General features: G+C 39.9%; 1 protein-coding gene and 2 long non-coding RNA genes across 7 annotated transcripts; 2 read left to right on the forward strand and 1 right to left on the reverse strand.

Annotated features, from left to right (window-relative positions):
* LOC110263259 lies at positions 35 to 1,491 on the forward strand. Its single transcript, XR_002348591.1, has 2 exons — positions 35 to 457; positions 1,363 to 1,491. It is a non-coding gene; the product is annotated as an uncharacterized LOC110263259 (long non-coding RNA).
* Positions 5,668 to 7,033, forward strand: LOC110263260. Its single transcript, XR_002348592.1, has 2 exons — positions 5,668 to 5,995; positions 6,337 to 7,033. It is a non-coding gene; the product is annotated as an uncharacterized LOC110263260 (long non-coding RNA).
* On the reverse strand, positions 6,852 to 9,967 carry LOC107648191. Of its 5 annotated transcripts, none has more exons than XM_016352166.2 (3): positions 9,227 to 9,967; positions 8,025 to 8,438; positions 6,852 to 7,548 (listed from the first exon to the last, which is right to left on the reverse strand). In XM_016352166.2, the coding sequence occupies exons 2-3, from the start codon at positions 8,364 to 8,366 to the stop codon at positions 7,102 to 7,104; spliced, it is 789 nt and encodes a 262-aa protein (XP_016207652.1). In that variant the 5' UTR covers positions 8,367 to 8,438; positions 9,227 to 9,967; the 3' UTR covers positions 6,852 to 7,101. The 5 variants fall into 5 exon arrangements, with proteins under 5 accessions (XP_016207652.1, XP_016207653.1, XP_016207651.1 ...); XM_016352167.2 differs by having other exon boundaries at positions 8,025 to 8,392; positions 9,227 to 9,965; XM_016352165.2 differs by having other exon boundaries at positions 6,852 to 7,560; positions 8,025 to 8,381; positions 9,227 to 9,960.

Below are 18,407 nucleotides of genomic sequence, written 5' to 3' on the forward strand. Positions count from 1 at the left end.
TATAACAATATTCAAAATTCAGTAATTCACTCACTCCCCCTCTCTTAACCAGTTAACCCTAAAGGCCTCCCCAGTCTCACGATTCATCAACTCATCATCAACACTCATCAGCCAGCCACCACCAGCTGCAGCAGGCAGCAGCTCCTACCATCGCGGAACTCCTCTCATCCGCCGGAGCTCACCGTCGCCGCCGGAATTGTGACTGACAGAGGGTTCCGACGCCGAACGTCTCTTCCACTCACCCTCTTCTCCTCGCCGTGGAATCTCTGCTCGGAGCTCTTCTCGTTGCCGTCGCGAACTGCTCCTGCTCGGCTGTCGTCTCCTCGCCGTAACGAGCTCTGTTTCCGGCATCTCTCTCTTCAATCTCTCTCTCTCTCTATCTCTACGAGGTCAGTGTCAGCGCCGTGTTTCTCCGAGCTCACACTGTCACCACCGTTCCTCCCTCGGCGTCTCACCGGTAGGTCACGTCTTCTTCAGTTTCATCTTTATTTTCTAGTTAATTTTTAAGATTCTGAGCTGAGTTTGTGTTCTGAAATTGGATTCTGAAGTTATTGTTGTTGTGATTCTGAAGTTATTGTTGGCATGAAGTTTTTTAGTTGTTGCAGTTGGTTCTGTTGATGCTGAATTTGTGTTGCTGCTTCATTGTAATTACTGATTTTCAATCATAATTTCTGCTGTTACTGATTTTAGATCAGAAATTGTGGTTGATGATTGCTGAATTGTTGCTTAATTCTGGCAAGATTGAACGCATATCTGGTTGTTAGCGATGATCGAACCATCTTAGAGCTTTTCCTTCCATAACTTGAATCATTGAATGATTAGCTATGCTCCAGTGCTGTTCTGTACTCTATAGTCTGTATTCTTGGTATTGATTGAATCATTGAATGATTAGTTCACTGCTGGTTTTTTTGGTTAATTTCAGAGTTTCTATTTGTTCATTATGATCAATCTTTTGTTAGAGAAGAAATAAATTTGTCATCTTTGTTTTTAACGAAGAAATAGATGAATTCAATTAACTAGATAAGTAGATGATCTAATATTTATTATTGGTTTGGTTAATTCAATGAAATTTTTTTGTTTCTTGTGACTATCTTAAATTTCATATAATATTATAAATTTTAATATTTTATACCTATATAAATTTTGACCTCTGATATTTGTTTTTTTATATTTGACTCGTGTTGTATTTAAATGTGATTATGAGATTTTAATTGGAATTATACTTTTAATTTGTATATATGTATTTATTTATAATTTGATATGTTATTTTATTATAATTCATTATTTCGGTTGAACCTCTAAACCGATAAACCAGTAGCTCGAGTAGTTTGATAACCGGTTCGGTTTTTGAAACCTTGCTAGTTAGGGTTTGAGTTTAGGGTTTGGGTGATGATGGCGTTCTTCAGTGGAGCTCAACGATTTCTTCGCCAGTCTTCTTCAGTTGTGGCCTCCCACTTCACCTCTACTCGTTTCACTTCGACTCTTACTTCCCCAAAACTCTTCCTCTCATTAAAATAATTATAAAATAAAATAAATAAAAAAGAAAGGAAAGAAAGGGATATAGAGAGAAACGGCTTCAGGAAACAAAAAGAAAGAAAGAAAGAAACGGTGAGGGCTTGAGGGAGAGAGTGACAGAGAGCTAAGAAGGGAAGAGAGGGAGGCCGTGTCCAGCGCCGCCGCCGCCATGCCCAGCTGCCTTGCTTGTCATCGTCGCCATCAAAGAGAAGAGGGAGAGAGAGTGCCGTCGCAAATCAGAGTTGAGCCGAGAAGAGAGACAGCGCGAGAGAGGGAGTGAGCCACCGAGGGGAGCGTCACCACCGCCAGGGCCGCCGTTGAGGGGGGTGGGGGGGAAGGGGAGGGAAGGGAAGCCGCACCGCTGCACCGCTATACCGCTGCCCCGCCGTCCTGCCGCATGTGATCCGCCACTGTTCCTCCTCCTCCTCCTCTTTCTTCTTCTTCTTTGAACTGGATTTTTGTTGTAGAATTTTTGAATTTTTAGTGAAATTTGTTATGGAATATCTATAATTTAATTTTTTGTGATTTGGCTTAAATTTAGAATATTGTTGTTGCTGAATTTGTTGATTATTGTTCAAAGTGAATTTGTTGATTATTCTGAGTTATGATTTTTTGAGGTGGGGGTGGTGGTGGTTCTGGTGTTGATGATGATAGTGGGGGGGGTGGTGGGTTCTGTTTTGAGTTTTGTTCTTCTTCTGGTGATGATGATGATGATGATGATGATGATGATGATGACCATGATGGTGATGGTGGTGGTGGTGGTGGTGGGTTGGTGACAGTGGAGGTGGTGGAGTGAGGAAGGTGAAGAGGAGAATGATGATGATGAGAGTATTTTGGTCCAAAAATTTGAGAAAAGATGATTTTAAAGCGTTTTTAAACGTTGGAGATGATTTTAATAAGAAAAAAAGGTTGGGGACGATTTTGATTTCGACCCCAGACCTTGGGAGACGAAAAAAATACTTATCCCTAAATTTTATTACAAGGGCACAAGGCTAGCTTGTTAAGGGTAAAACTGGCATGTTTTCACTTTCCACCCCTAATTGCCTTCAAGTGCAGCCTGTGGGAGCACCATCCACCTTCAACCACGGCTTGTAAGCACAACCCGTGGAAGACCACCCCCAGCCATTTCCCTCATCTTCGTCTTCTCTGAATGGCAATCTCACCTAACATCAACAACGTCGTCCAATGCCTCAAACGCATTACTTCATTGATATCACGTGTTTGTCATTGTATTAATGCCATTGCCGCACTTGCATCACTAGGCTGTCGTCCTTGCAATAATAGACGAAAAACAATTACAAAGGAAAGAAAAGGATCGAGTTTGGAGAAGAAGAAATGAGGGGGAAAAATCAAATGAAAAACTACACATTTTCTTCCTAATTGTTGACAACACAAACACATTTTATTATTGGGGTAATATCAACTTTTTCCTTGTATAAAATACGTAACTTTTGTCATTCTATGGGTTTGTTTGGGTGAGCTTTTAAGAAAAGATCTTTTTTTGAGTTATCTTTTTTTAAAAGATCATATAAAGAAGTAAAAGTAATTTTATGTTTGGATATCTCATGTAAAAAAGTCTTTTTATCTATCAATTATGTTTGGGTATAACAATATAAAAGTACTTTTTTGTTTATTTATTACATGAAAAACATATTTTTTTTTAAGGAAAAAAGATCTTTTAAAAAAAGATGTAAATTACAGCTTCTCAAAAAAGATTTTTTTTATTTTACTAGTGCTTTTACTTTTACTACTAGAAATTTACCAAACACATTAAAAAATAAAAAAACGGAGTGGGGTGAGGGAGTTGTGTTTGTGTTTGTGTTTGTGTTTGTGTTTGTGGTGATGGTGGTGGTGGTGGTGGTGGGTTGGTGACAGTGGAGGTGGTGGAGTGAGGAAGGTGAAGAGGAGAATGATGATGATGAGAGTATTTTGGTCCAAAAATTTGAGAAAAGATGATTTTAAAGCGTTTTTAAACGTTGGAGATGATTTTAATAAGAAAAAAAGGTTGGGGACGATTTTGATTTCGACCCCAGACCTTGGGAGACGAAAAAAATACTTATCCCTAAATTTTATTACAAGGGCACAAGGCTAGCTTGTTAAGGGTAAAACTGGCATGTTTTCACTTTCCACCCCTAATTGCCTTCAAGTGCAGCCTGTGGGAGCACCATCCACCTTCAACCACGGCTTGTAAGCACAACCCGTGGAAGACCACCCCCAGCCATTTCCCTCATCTTCGTCTTCTCTGAATGGCAATCTCACCTAACATCAACAACGTCGTCCAATGCCTCAAACGCATTACTTCATTGATATCACGTGTTTGTCATTGTATTAATGCCATTGCCGCACTTGCATCACTAGGCTGTCGTCCTTGCAATAATAGACGAAAAACAATTACAAAGGAAAGAAAAGGATCGAGTTTGGAGAAGAAGAAATGAGGGGGAAAAATCAAATGAAAAACTACACATTTTCTTCCTAATTGTTGACAACACAAACACATTTTATTATTGGGGTAATATCAACTTTTTCCTTGTATAAAATACGTAACTTTTGTCATTCTATGGGTTTGTTTGGGTGAGCTTTTAAGAAAAGATCTTTTTTTGAGTTATCTTTTTTTAAAAGATCATATAAAGAAGTAAAAGTAATTTTATGTTTGGATATCTCATGTAAAAAAGTCTTTTTATCTATCAATTATGTTTGGGTATAACAATATAAAAGTACTTTTTTGTTTATTTATTACATGAAAAACATATTTTTTTTTAAGGAAAAAAGATCTTTTAAAAAAAGATGTAAATTACAGCTTCTCAAAAAAGATTTTTTTTATTTTACTAGTGCTTTTACTTTTACTACTAGAAATTTACCAAACACATTAAAAAATAAAAAAAGATCTTTTTTTTATTGAAAAAAAATTTTTTTAATAAAATAATAGCACCCAAACACGCACTATATATCCAACATAGTTGTTAATTGTCAAATTAATTTGTCCTTGTTGAAATAGCAAAATCCTATTTAATATTCTTTGGTTATGGTCCAGAAAAGCACCTTACATAATCGAAATAATGGTTGGCAACAATTAATTATCTATCCTACACATAATTGACATTAATATTACATGGATATGGATGTCAAAGATCATGAAATTAGGGATGCCAATGGCTAGGATAGGGTAGGGTTTAGAGTCAACCCTAACTCTACTCGCGGGTTGAGATTTTTATATAAACTCAACTCTACCCTACTTGTGAGTTGAGAATATCTCAACCCTAACCCTACCCGCTCTTAACCTGCGAGTACCCGATCCTATCCGCGGGTTACAAAAAAATGCAACGTTATTGCATAATTTGATGATAATTTAAAATAGAAGTGACTTTTATGTAAAAAAAGTTTATTAAATTATCAATTAATGATATTCTTTTAATGACTAAGGATCTTTTGTATTTAGTAAGAAGTTTTTATTTCAACATCCACTTAAAATATATTTTTATATAAGTATATAACATATACATATATATAGGGTACGGGTTGGTCGGGTAGGGTTGAGGCTCAACCCGCACCCTACTCGACCCGCACAAAAACCCTACCCGCACCCTACCCTACCTGCTGCAGATCGGGTTGGCAACCCTATCCGACCGGGTGGGGTCGGGTTGGGTACTCGCGGGTAGGGTACATATTGCCGCCCCTACATGAAATAGAACTTGATGAATTTGAATTCTCTAAATTTTGAATTTTCACTTTAGAGGATAAAATATGATCTCTCATCCTTAAATGGTATCTCTCTCATATTTTTTTTTGTCTCACCTATAAAATAAATAGTAAGAGATCACGTTTTGTCTTCTAAAATGAAATTCAAAGTTTAGAGGATGCAAATCCAAACTTGATATTATATTATGCTTTCAAGTGGAAGTTTGCTTAATTTTCTCACTACTTAGATATGATATGTCATCTTACATAAGTAATTGATCAATGTCCATGTCCATGTTATTGCCACAAAATTTTATTTGTTTGTACATTGCATATCTATATTAGTATGGCCATTCTTGTTTTCTATATGGCATAAATATTTTTCATATTTCACATGAATGCCGATTGCTAGCCACATAATATTTAAAATAAAAATTAAAGAAGAAACTTCAACAAAAATAAATAAATAAACTTGTGGAATATGATACTAGGAGTGGTAAAAGAAAAACACAAGGTGAATTATGACTTAGTGAGTTGGGAAGTTGGGATAGTGTGGTGACTAGACAGCGAGGAGTTATATTACACATCGAACCACAAACACTCCGAAGTGTCCTCATCACGTTTTTCCTTCAAAATTTCACTCCGCAACTTGCTGAAAGCGGAAAGCCTGATAACTCAAACTCAAATGCATCTTCGGTGTTTTCTCACTAACCAAACTCATTATCTTCCTATGCTATCAGCCTTAACCGCTATTTACATACCCAGGAAACTAGCATCTCTCTTCTCTGTGAGTTCCACAATAACGGTTAGAGACTTGTCTGTTTTATTGCTTTTGAATGCCATGCACAAACAAATTGCTAATTTACTACTACAAAGTAGTGTTATTTTATTTATATAAGAAATAGCTTTTTGTGCATTGCTTATCTGTTTGAGTTGTCTTGCTTTTTTGTATCTGGAATTGCAAGTTGTCTCCTCCATCTTTGGTTACTCTTGGAAGTAGGTTTTTATTGCATTGCATTGCATGATTACCTGCTAGTAATTTCGATTTTGCAGTTTGTCATGCAAATTACTTGAGTGTGGTTTCATCTTTTGCTGTGTTCCTTAACCGTGTCTGTTGCTTTTTATTTTTTGGCTATGTTGATGAAGGTTGAGTATACGTGTAAAGCATTGATGCTAAGGTAACTGAAAAGTACATAAGAATTCATTCAAAAGTTACAGTTACTAGTTGAATACTCCTGTTAACCACGAAAGGAATAAGGTAATTGGGGAGGATAATTTGTTATTTATAGTTTTATACTAACTTTGATCTTTACACCATTTTTGAACCCCAAAAATCTTTCTCAGTTCTCACTCACTTGTTCCTCTTTTACCTGTTTTCTCACCTTTCTGTTTGTATGGTAGATGGAACAAAAAAAGGGCACTATAGCAAGATTGATGAAAAAACAACTCATTTGATTGCAGGGTTACTATGTATCCTTATTTTCTGTTGCCCTCGGCAAAGATAAGGTGCAAAGTATATGAACTTCACTCTTCACTTTATTTATTGGTTGTTTTGAAATTCTTCGCACTTATGCATGTCACACGTTTTCGTTATCAAATTAACCTGTATCAAGGGGTAGCCTGATTCATCGGTGTAGAAAGCTGTTTTGATGCGAATTAGATTATACTTTTTGAAACAACAAAAGCCGTCATATAGAACATCCAAGAAGATGGACAGATATTGTCCCAATCCCAAAAAAAGCACCAATGAGTTCCAAACATTAACCTTGTTTCTACAAAACATCATGTTTTAAACTGCCACTTCTCTATGAAGAGTGTCCAACAGTTTTTCTTCACCATACATGCTAAAGAGAACAACACTTTATTTATACACATTGCTGTAGATAGGACAAAATATTCGATAAGTTTGACTCATTGCGCTTCTGTGAGGGAGAAGTGCACTTCCGTAACGGATGTTTTCAAGAAACTGGTTCCACAGTAGGAGTCTTGGCTACGAACATCCAGCGCATCAAATTCGGTAGAACCTTCCATCACTTGATTCACTTCAATCACATTGTCACGAGGGTCCGGCGATTTATAGCTCAGATCAGAAGTTCCACCAAGCTTTCGAAAATGCCTCTTATCTTTGCTGCTGCTCCCCCGCGGCGAACTGCTGCTCTTCTGACCCTTCTTCCCATTCTTCTTTTCAGCCTTCTTCTTCCTGGATTTCGGCTGCTTCCTACTTCTGACTGTGTGAGAGACTAATGAAGGTACTGGATCATAAACATCTGGTGCCCATTTTACAGTCAATTTTGTTGGTGATCCACCATTGTTCTTCTCACGGCTACCTTTCATGGCTGATATAAGCTTCCGAGGAGCCTGAAGACACAGCTTAAAGCACATAAAAAAATGGTAAGATATATGCCAATAAAACACATCCATGACTAAGTTGAAGTATGAGGCACTTGTGTGACTTAAATACATCTCTATTAATGTGATCATTTTTTCTAACCTCAGAAACCCAAAGGAAGGCAAACACTACACACACAAGGAAGGAGAGCAAGTTGTATATCAAACTTATAAGATGCATTCTCCATTGTCATTATAAAACACAACCAGCAGCTAAAACCATAAGTTAAATACAAATAACACTCGAGTCATGAACATCTATAAAAGTAAGTTATTATTCACGCTGCCCCATTTTCATATCTAAAGAATACATTGACATGGACACTAAAAATGCACCCAAAAATCAACGGTAAGATGTGACATTGAAATAAGACAAAATTCTTTCAGCGTTTACTCTATAATTCCAGAAAATGGCATTAACATCGTTCATAAAACTTAGAACTTACAGGAAAAGTTAATGATCGTGAATAGGTTTGCTGCAGAGGAGACTGATCATGTGATGATTCTGGAGATGATACATCAACATCCTCGTCAGAAGAACTTGAAGGCACCATTATCTTAGAAACTGGAAAAGTTGGACTTTTTTTCAAGCACTTGACATCTAGTTTTGTTTGTTTCTGGCTAAAACCTTCACATCTTTTTTCCTCTGCCTTATTACAGATATCATTCCCCTCGGATGCATGTTCAGATTTCTGATTGCCTTGAATATGTAATACTTCACTAAACCTACTTTCAAGTTCACTTATGGCGTTGTTGTGCACAGCATTGACAGGAGTGTGTGTGTCCATTGATTATATCTGATACTACAAAGCAGCTTAAAGAAACAAATACCAGATGAATGATAAATACCCAATTATCACCTATAAAACACATTGTTAGTGTTGTGTACATATGTGAGTAAGCGGTAGATCTTGTAAGACACATTGATAAAAGGCAATGTTACATGCTAAACTTAAAATTACATTTGTCGACTAAATCTACAGAGGAAACTTTGAATTCGTTTCAGTTTTTCTGGCCAATCATTCATAATGACAGTGTTTGTGTCAATTCTTCATCGATTGTAATTAATTTGAACAAGACATGCATAAAAAGTGAAATGCTATTATGATTTACCATTAGAGAAAAAAATGGGAAGAATTATTAAAAAAAAAAGAGATGCTTCCATGCGCTTCTTTTTAGAAGGTGCAATCTCCTGGTAACCCATTTGCAGTGGATTAAATAATACTCCCTCCGATCCAATATATTTGGCACTTTGGAATTTTGATGCACTGAAAGCTCAATGAATTCAGACTGAATTTGTGTCTACATTAAATGAGTCTTCAATGTAACAAAATTCCAAAGTAACAGAGGCAGTATCATATTCCATTTGAAAAAAACTGTATCAATCTAACATTTCTGAAAGTAGATCGAAGCAATCCAATATCGTTCAACACATTTAATGATCATCTACCTTCTAAGCTAATTGATCACAGCAAGAATCAGATCTGATGTCTAAGATACATTTGAATATACACAAAATAAGTCAGCTAGAATTTATATACAAGGAAAATAACAATTGCTTTGTAAATTTCAGATGCTGGAAAACGTAGAATTTATATACATAGCACAATCCCAATGCATAAATTTGAACCAGATTATAAGAAGATACCTTTAAAAGGTGTGGAATTTAAAGCTGCAAAACTCTCAAATCAGGAGCAATCACAGAAACAGCTAGATCAATCCCTAGATCCCCAAAATTCGTCGACGAAGTAACCCGCAACTCGAACCGAGAAGAAACCAACACCACAACAAACAAAAAGCCACGCGAACGCGAAGAAAGAACGGTAGCAAGAGAGAAAGGGGAGTCAATCAAGAAAAAGAGGGGATGAAAAAGAAGAAAGAAAAACAAAAAAAAGCGAATGTTAACTAAGATTACCACGCCGATCACTTTTTTCAAGATGTTTCAGACGATGGGAGGAGGATCCACCATGAAAAATGGTTATGGAAGGAACCAAATGGCGTAGTAGGAGTTCAATAACGGGCACCGAAGGCATTATTCTATGCTCTTCGAAACCCCCTAAATCTTACACACCTAACAAAACCTAGAAATTAAAACACAAAAATTCGTTCAAGATCACAACAGAGCCCTACAGAACGATTAATCGGAAAGGGGATTTTAGAAAAGAAGAAAAAACCTAGACAAAAATTATGTGATAAAAGGATTTAACCCATAACACACAGTAAACTTTTCCGTTTCTGGAAACAATGAATAAGCTGACGGAGATGAAGAATGAAAAAGGGAACCGAGGGAGAAAAAACGCGTCGGGAAGAAGAGGATTAGGTTGTTGAAAGAGCTGAAGGTGTGAAAGAGAAAAATGGGATTTTATATAGTGAGAGAAAAAACCATGGGGAGGTCAAGGATCATGTTGTCCGAGATTGCTGTCCTTTTAACCCAGAATTAATCCGAAACGTACACGTGTTACTCATCAAAACCCTCCGTAAGATATTTTTGACCCTGTCTTGTTAAATGCCCATTTCCTTCGTCTTAGGCCCAATAATTTCTGCGAATGCCCGGGTGGGGTCTACAATTACAAATGCTCTCTCGTCTCGTGACAAAGAAAGGAAGAGTGAGACACTTTGATTTCTTTTCTCAAACAACATGACCTAGGCGAAACTATCACTTAAAATCAATTAGCAAAGTTTTTGGTCCACCAAACGTAGATGATAATCTTTCTTCAGAAAACGTTTGGTCTCTTAGGTCTAACTAATGGGGCCTTATATTTACCCACTTTCGAAGAAAACATGAATAACCAATTGAAATAACAAGCAAATTATTACTAAAAGTATAATTTGGCCATACAAAATTGGTGTTTTTGATAAATTAGCACTTAAATCTGTTAGTATTAGAACACTACAAAAAAAATTCATAGACCAACTTTCACAGTTTCACTCCATTTGTGATTGATGAGTAAAATTTCGTGTGCAGTTTTTATTTTTTAAATCTTGCTAATGCTAACTGCTAAGGGCACTTACGAAAGCTGTTTATAGTAAATCTTAAAATTTACTTAATAATGTATTACAAAACATTAAAAGCTTTTAGATTTTTCACTTTTCAATAAAACTTTTTAACTCATGAGCTATTCACCAAAGTGTTGTAGCTTTTTTCCTGAAAAATTACCATATAACATGTTCCACATTAGATTGCTTGATTCTTGTAAAACAAGAAAACAATACCACTACAACTTCCCATTTTTCATTTCTTTTACCCTTCGCAATTCTTCTTCAGCCAGGCTTGTGCAAAATAGCAGAACAAATAAAGCATTTGTTTTTTTTTGAAACAAAGGAAGCTCAACACATTAAAGTTGAGCAAATAAAAGAAAAAAGAAGATACATAACTAGCTACCAACAAATAAACCAACCCCTACTATCCCCAGTACTCTCATCCTCCCCCAGGATCACCACCACTCCATTCCGTGTAGCTCATCAACGTCCTTGTGTGTATGACCTCCAGGCTTGCTCTTGCATTCTTGAAGATTCGTGCATTCCGTTCCAACCAGATGTTCCAAATCACTGCAAAGAACACTGACATCCACATCTTCTTCCCCTGTTGTCTATTATGCATTCCATGCCAACTCTCAAACATTTCTTTAACAGTTCCGGGAATCACCCACTCCCTTCCTAGTAACCTCAGCCACTTGCACCACACCTGCCATGTTACCTCACACCTAAGGAATAAATGCTCAACAGATTCTAATTCCTTGGTACACAGTACACACATACTATCCCCCAGAATGTTGACTCCTAGTTTAGTCAGCCGCTCCTTGGTGTTAACTCTACCCACTAGCACAAACCACCCAAAGAGCTCAATTCTCGGAGGGACGAAACCTTTCCAAATGGAACTCGTGAAGCTATAACTCGTTATCTCAGCTGATAATGTCTCCGCTTGTATAGCCTGGATCACAGAACTAGTAGAGAAAATACCTTTATTTTCAAACTTCCACACCACATTGTCCTCCCTACCTGATGACAACCTCACTGGCCTTAACCTCTCATGCAGTTGATTGACAAGCTCCAGCTCCCATTGGAACAGTGCCCTCCTCCATTGAAAATTCCAAATCCAATCAAGCCCATCCCAAAAACCACACTCCCCGATGACAAGTCCTTGCTGACTGGAAATAGAGTAGAGTCTCGGATGACTTCCTTTCAGAGTACCACCTTGAACCCAGTTATCTTCCCAAAATCGAGTCTGCATACCATTGCCTACTTCCATTGCCAGTCCACTTACCACTTTATCACGAATCCGCGGTTCTTTTATATTCAGCTGACATATGTCCTTCCAAGGGCCACCCTTTACTGGTAAAGGCTGAGTTGCTAACATGACATCCGGGTTCAACTTATTACACGAACACACAATCTTCTTCCACAGCGGGCAATCCTCCTTTGAAAACCTCCACCACCACTTAAACAGAAGCACTGTATTTCTCAGCACTGCATCACCAACTCCCAATCCCCCAACCTTTTTTGGAGCCTGAACTATCTCCCACTTTACCATAGGTATACCATAGTTTCCGTTCTCCCTGCACCACATAAAGTTCCGTTGTAAAGCAATCAGCTTGTCCGCTACCTCCCAGCATTTCTTATAAAGTTCATGTTAAACCCATCACTCCCTGGGGCCTTGGAAGATTCGCAGTCCCACACAGCCTCCTTAATTTCCTCATCCGTCGGCATCACTTCTAAAGCTTCAGCCTCATCCCTATGGATACACTTTACTAGCCCATCTCTGATTCCAATCCTCGGAACATATTCCTGTCGATATAAATCCTTGTAGAACCCTCTAATCGCACCTTTTATTCTCGCCTGATTCCGCACAAGTCTTCCATGTAACATCAGAGCATCAATCCTGTTATTTCGTCTTCAAGCAATCCCAATATGTTCAAATTATATTTATTTTTCAAAGATTTCAGCATGCTTAATTTACCGTCCCCCCTCCACCCCCTAATATTCCAACAGCTCACAATCATTTAAATAAAGATTTGCTCACCTTATTTTTATTTTTTGGTCGACTCCTTCTCGCCTTTTCCTTTTGCTTCGCCAGTTTTCTCTTAGCTGCTATTTCTTCATTTTGTGCTTGCAAAATCGCCATAATATCTTCTTCCTCATCGCATAAAACCGCTCCTGATTCCACAGCCAATGCCCAGGTTGCTTGATTCTCCTGGCGCTGCTCTTCCTGTGTCCCCTCGCCTTCTAAATGGCTAATTGTGCCCAGCCTAGCCCCTGCTCCTGCCCCCCGGGCATTGCCACAGGCAGCCACCTCCGGGACGTCCCTCACTGCGTTTCCCTGTGCTCCCGAGGTACCATCCTTCCCCATTAGGCATCCCGTCCAACAAAATAAGTGATACAGCTCCCTCCTTGAGATATCAGCCGGTAGATTATCCACAAACACAGAGAATGAATCATTTTCCAAACGATGATATGCCTCCCGATTCCAAATTCTAAGATCCTTTGGTGTTAACTGTACTCCTCTCGTACTACCCCTGGAGTACTCACCTCTCACACCTCTCTGCCTCCCATTTCAGTTATTACAAATAAAGCATTTGTAGCATAGTTTTTCCCCAGTCCCACCATCTTTTACTATATGCATTAAAAATAGTGGCTTTTGTTCTTTGTTTCACTGCTATTTATATTTGAGTATTTGATATACATTAAAAGTAATATTTCCGTTAATATCTAAGAAGTAAGTTTCAATTTTTTGTTAACACAACATGTATAGAAAATATAATTTTTTAAAATAAATTATAATAATATCCTAATATTTTATTAGTGTTCCAGGGGTTACCTGAAACCGGACGTGGATTGGACTTGTTTACAATGCCCAAACGTTCAATGGAGTGGTTTCTGATTTGTCTTGCGTCAGAGAGCCGTCGTCCAAGTTGTGTGTTTGAAAGGATAGGGGGTGGTACTTGCAAAACACTCCGATGCCTCAGTCAACAAGGGGTTAAACAGGTTTAAGTATATTGGGACTTAGATGTACTTGAGTGTGTCAGGGTATTTATAGGAGCTGAGCCAATAACCACCGTTGAAGTAGTTCCACTTCTGATGGTGGATAACCGTCCCTTTATCTTAGGGTTGTTGAGATCTCTCTTCTAAAAGTGGGAGAGAGTTGTACGGAGGCAGTTATTCACTTAGATAAGTGTTAAGAGCCTGTTGGTGTTGACCCCAACCTCTTTGTGGAGGTCGGATGGGTGGTGGAGGCCAATCTTTTTTATTGGGCCTTTTAGCTTAATTTGGGCCTGGCTTATTATTTGAGGCAGGGTATGAACAGTGCCCCTACTCGAGTCCGATCTCTTTAATGGGAGTTGGATTCGAGTATTGATAGAGCTCGGGACTGCCTAGGTCGTTATCCTCTTCCCGAGTTGAGAAACCGACGTGATTTCTATTTGAAAAACCGACGTGATTTCAAATTATCAATAGTCATGTCTTGTCAACCGTCGCGTCCGTTTGGATTTTCGCATTTACGCGTGGAGGGCAGTTACATTGGTAACGACGCGTTCTTTTAATGATTGTGTCGTTTTACAATTATGCCCCTAGTGTCTTATAAATACCTTTAGTCTATTTCTCTTTCTTCTTTTCGAATTTTTCCTTCGAACTTCTTTCCTTGTTCGAAAGATCTTTGCGCTTTGATGCTTGCTGTTTCCGTTCCTGGGATTTTCAGCGCTTTCGGCATCCCCTTCCTTCTTGCTGTCAGTTTTCCTCCAAGAAAGGTTAGTCTTTCGTTATTTTTCACTCTTTTATTGGCTTCATTGTTTTTCGCTAAAGATTATCACCTTGGAAGCACCGACCTCTTTGGCGTGTTTTAATCCTGCAATCAGAGCTTCATATTCAGCCTGGTTATTGGAGGCAGGGAACTCGAATTTTAAGAATAGTTCTATTTGGGTTCCCTCCTTATTGACCAGTATTATACCCGCTCCGCTTCCGGCCTTATTGGAAGACCCGTCCACATATATCTCCCAGATTGTGGAGGCCTCCTCTTGGTCGCCTGCATACTCTGCTATGAAGTCGGTTAGGCACTGAGCTTTGATTGTTGTCCGAGTTTCGTATTTCAAGTCGAACTCGGATAATTCTATAGCCCATTGAACCATTCTACCCACAACATCTATTTTCTGAAGGATTGCTTCATGGGCTGGTTCGTCCTAACTCTTATGGTGTGAGTTTGAAAATAGGGCCGAAGCCTTCTGGATGCTACAACTAAGGCATATGAGAACTTTTCAAGTTTTTGATACCTTAATTCAGGGCCTTGTAGCACCTTGCTTGTAAAGTAGACGGACCTCATCTTCCCGTATTAATGCTGACGCCACAACCTTCTCAGCGACAGCTAGATATAATACGAGTTCTTCCCCCGCTTTTAGCCGGGTAAGAATGGGAGGTTGGCTCAGAAACTTTTTGAACTACTGAAAGGCTCTTCACATTCAGGAGTCCACTCGAACTGGCATCCTTTTCTTAGTAGGGAAAAAGTGGTAGGGATCTTAATGCCGATCCTACTAAAAACCTAGATAGAGCCGCAAGTCGGCCATTCAGCTGCTGGACTTCTTTTAGACAGGTCAGGCTCTTCATCTCCAGGACTGCTCTACACTTATCGGGGTTAGCTTCAATCGCCATTTGTGTTAGTATGAATCCTAGAAATTTTCCAACCTCCACTGCAAAAGTGCACTTAGCGGGATTTAATCTCATCCCATGTATTCTTATGGTGTTGAAGACTTGCGAGAGATCGCTCAGGAGACAGGCGTCGTCCTTGGTCTTCACCAACATGTCATCTACATATACATCCATTAAGTCTCCAAGGTGAGGTGCAAATACTTTATTCATCAGCCTTTGATATGTAGCCTCTACATTTTTAATCCAAATGGCATGACCACATAGCAATAATTCGCTCTGGGCATGATGAACGATGTCTTCTCCTGGTCTGGCTCGTACATCGGATTTGGTTATATCCGAGTAGGCATCCATGAATAATAAGTATTGATATTCCGAGCTGGAATCTACTAGGGTATCAATATTAGGTAGAGAATATGGGTCTTTTGGACACACTTTGTTAAGGTCAGTGTAGTCGACGCACATCCTCTACTTGCAATTCTGTTTTCACCACGTTTGCCAGCCAGGCTGGATACTTGACTTCTCTGATGAATCCGACCTCTAGCAAGGCTTGTACTTGTTCTTCGACCACTTGTACTCGTTCTGGTCCAAGCTTCCGTCTTTTTTGCTGGACAGGTCGGGATCCGGGGTGGACAGCCAACTTGTGTGACATAAGCTTAGGATCTATCCTGGGCATGTCAGAATGCTTTCTAGGCGAAAAAGTCAGAATTTTCTCGTAAGAGTTTTACGAGCTCTTGTTTCAGCTCTGTCTTTATATTGGCTCCTATGTTGGTATATTTTTCGACCTCTTGTCCAATCTGGATCTCTTCCGTTTTTCCTTCGGGATGCGGTCGTAACTCTTCCTTTGCTCGGACTCTTCCGAGCTCTACTGTATTAACTTCCTTGCCTTTACCCCTTAGGTTTAGGCTTTCATTGTAACACTTCCTTGCCAAATTTTGATCTCCCCTAATAGTAGCAATTCCCTCTGACGTCGGGATCTTCATGCAGAGATGAGGGGTAGAAACAACCACTCCCAGCTGATTTAAAGTCGTTCTACCTATCAGGGTATTGTAAGCTGAGGTTACATCGACAACGATGAAGTCGATGCTTAAAGTCTTAGACTTCAACCCCCTTCCAAAAGTTGTGTGTAGGGAGATGAAGCCTAGTGGCTTGATATGAGTGTCTTCTAAACCGAAAAGTGTGTCCAGATAGGTTCTTAACTCCTTTTCCTCTAGCCCCCAATTTATCAAAGGCTGGCTTGAATAATATGTCGGCTGAGCTCCCTTGATCTATCAGGGTTCTGTGTAGGTGAGCATTGGCTAGGATTATTGTAACTACCACCAGATCGTCATGCCCGGGTATGATTCCTTGTCCATCCTCTTTGGTGAAAGAGATGGTCGGAAGGTCGGGTCCTTCACTCCCGACTTGATAGACTTCTTTCAAATGTCTTTTTCGAGACGACTTGGTCACCCTCCTCCAGCAAACCCTCCGGATATCATATGAATATGTCACTCTGGAGTTTGTGGGGGTGGGCCTCTCTGTTCAAGACCTTCGTCGTCTCTCTTTCTTTTCCCATGAGTGTCCGTCCTTTCCATGAGGCATCTATCTAGCCGACCTTCTCTAGCTAGCTTTTCTATCACATTTTTTAGGTCATAGCAATCATTAGTGGAATGTCCATACAGATTATGATATTCACAGTATTCATTACGACTCCCCCCATTTTCTTTTTGATGGGTCGCGGGGGAGGAAGCTTTTCAGTATGACAAATTTCCCTGTAGACGTCGACTAGGGAAACTCGTAGAGGAGCATAAGAGTGGTATCTCCTAGGCTTTTCAGATATGACTTCTTCCTTTCTCTTGGGCTCTCTCTCCTTTTCTTTTGACTGGTGAGGGTGCCCTAGCTGCCAACTCGGTTCTCGTAACCTGGCATTTTCCTCCATATTGATGTACTTCTCAGCTCGTTCTTGTACATCGCTCAAAGAAGTCGGGTATCTCTTTGAGATGGACTGGGAGAAGGGTCCTTCTCGGAGTCCATTAACAAGACCCATTATTATTGCCTCAGTAGGCAGGTCTTGGATTTCTAAGCATGCCTTATTAAACCTTTCCATATAGTCTCTCAGGGGTTCTCCGATCTCCTGTTTTATTCCCAATAGGCTAGGGGCATGCTTGACCTTGTCTTTCTGAATTGAAAATCGCGTAAGAAACTTACGCGAGAGGTTGTCAAAGCTAGTGACCGACCTAGGGGGAGGTTATCGAACCACTTCATGGCCGCTTTTGTTAAAGTCGTCAGGAAGGCTTTACAGCGGGTAGCGTCGGAGGCGTCGGCCAAGTACATCCGACTTTTGAAATTACTGAGGTGATGCTTCGAGTCAGTCGTCCCGTCATACAGATCCATGTAAGGACTTTTAAAGTTTCTGGGAACCTTAGCCCTCATGATATCCTCAGTGAATGAGTCTTCTTCCCCAATGGGGTGTCCTCTCGATCTGCGCGAGAATCCTTATTTCGGAGATTGGATTCCAACCTCGAGAGCTTTTCTTCAAGCTCTCTTCGTCGCTCGATTTCTCTCCATAGTCTTCTCTCCGCTTCACACTGTCGCCCCAGCTCTTGTTCTAGTTGCTCAAGTCGACCTTGGTGGCCATGTAGTAGCCCCATGAGGTCGGTGGAATGAGGTTGCCCCTCCTTTCCAGGCTGATGAACCTCAGAGGAAACTTTCTTCGATCCCTGAGTATTCGAGGGACCTTCCCCACGTGATCCCTCTGCGCCTGGTAGGTGTATTATTGCTTGGTCATTATTGATCGCGTCTTGATGCTCTTGATCGGACTCAGATGCAATGTGTCCGTCTTCATGCTGGTCGTCCGCCATTATGCGTCGATCTTTGGGTTCCCGGCAACGACGCCAATGTTTCGGGGGTTACCTGAAACCGGATGTGGATTGGGCTTGCTTACGAGGCCCAAACGTTCAATGGAGTGGTTTCCGACTTGTCCTGCGTCAGAGAGCTGTTGTCCGAGTTGTGTGTTTGAAAGGGTGGGAGGTGGTACTTGCAAGACACTCTGATGCCTCAGTCAGATTTAAGTATATTGAGACTTAGATGTACCTGAGTGTGTCAGGGTATTTATAGTTGAGCCAATAACCACCGTTGAAGTAGTTCCACTTCTGATGGTGGATAATCGTCCCTTTATCTTGGGTTGTTGAGATTAGGGGTGGCAACACTACCCGAACCCG

Source organism: Arachis ipaensis, chromosome B06 (genome assembly GCF_000816755.2).
Source record: "Arachis ipaensis cultivar K30076 chromosome B06, Araip1.1, whole genome shotgun sequence".
NCBI classification, from domain to species: domain Eukaryota; kingdom Viridiplantae; phylum Streptophyta; class Magnoliopsida; order Fabales; family Fabaceae; genus Arachis; species Arachis ipaensis.

Bases quoted from the DNA above. Each gene is read 5' to 3' on its own strand.
- LOC107648191 (XM_016352165.2), bottom strand. From the start codon at position 8,366: ATGGACACACACACTCCTGTCAATGCTGTGCACAACAACGCCATAAGT. The intron at 7,561-8,024 runs GTAAGTTCTAAG...ATGTGCTTTAAG, and splicing joins CACGATCATTAACTTTTCCT to CTGTGTCTTCAGGCTCCTCG.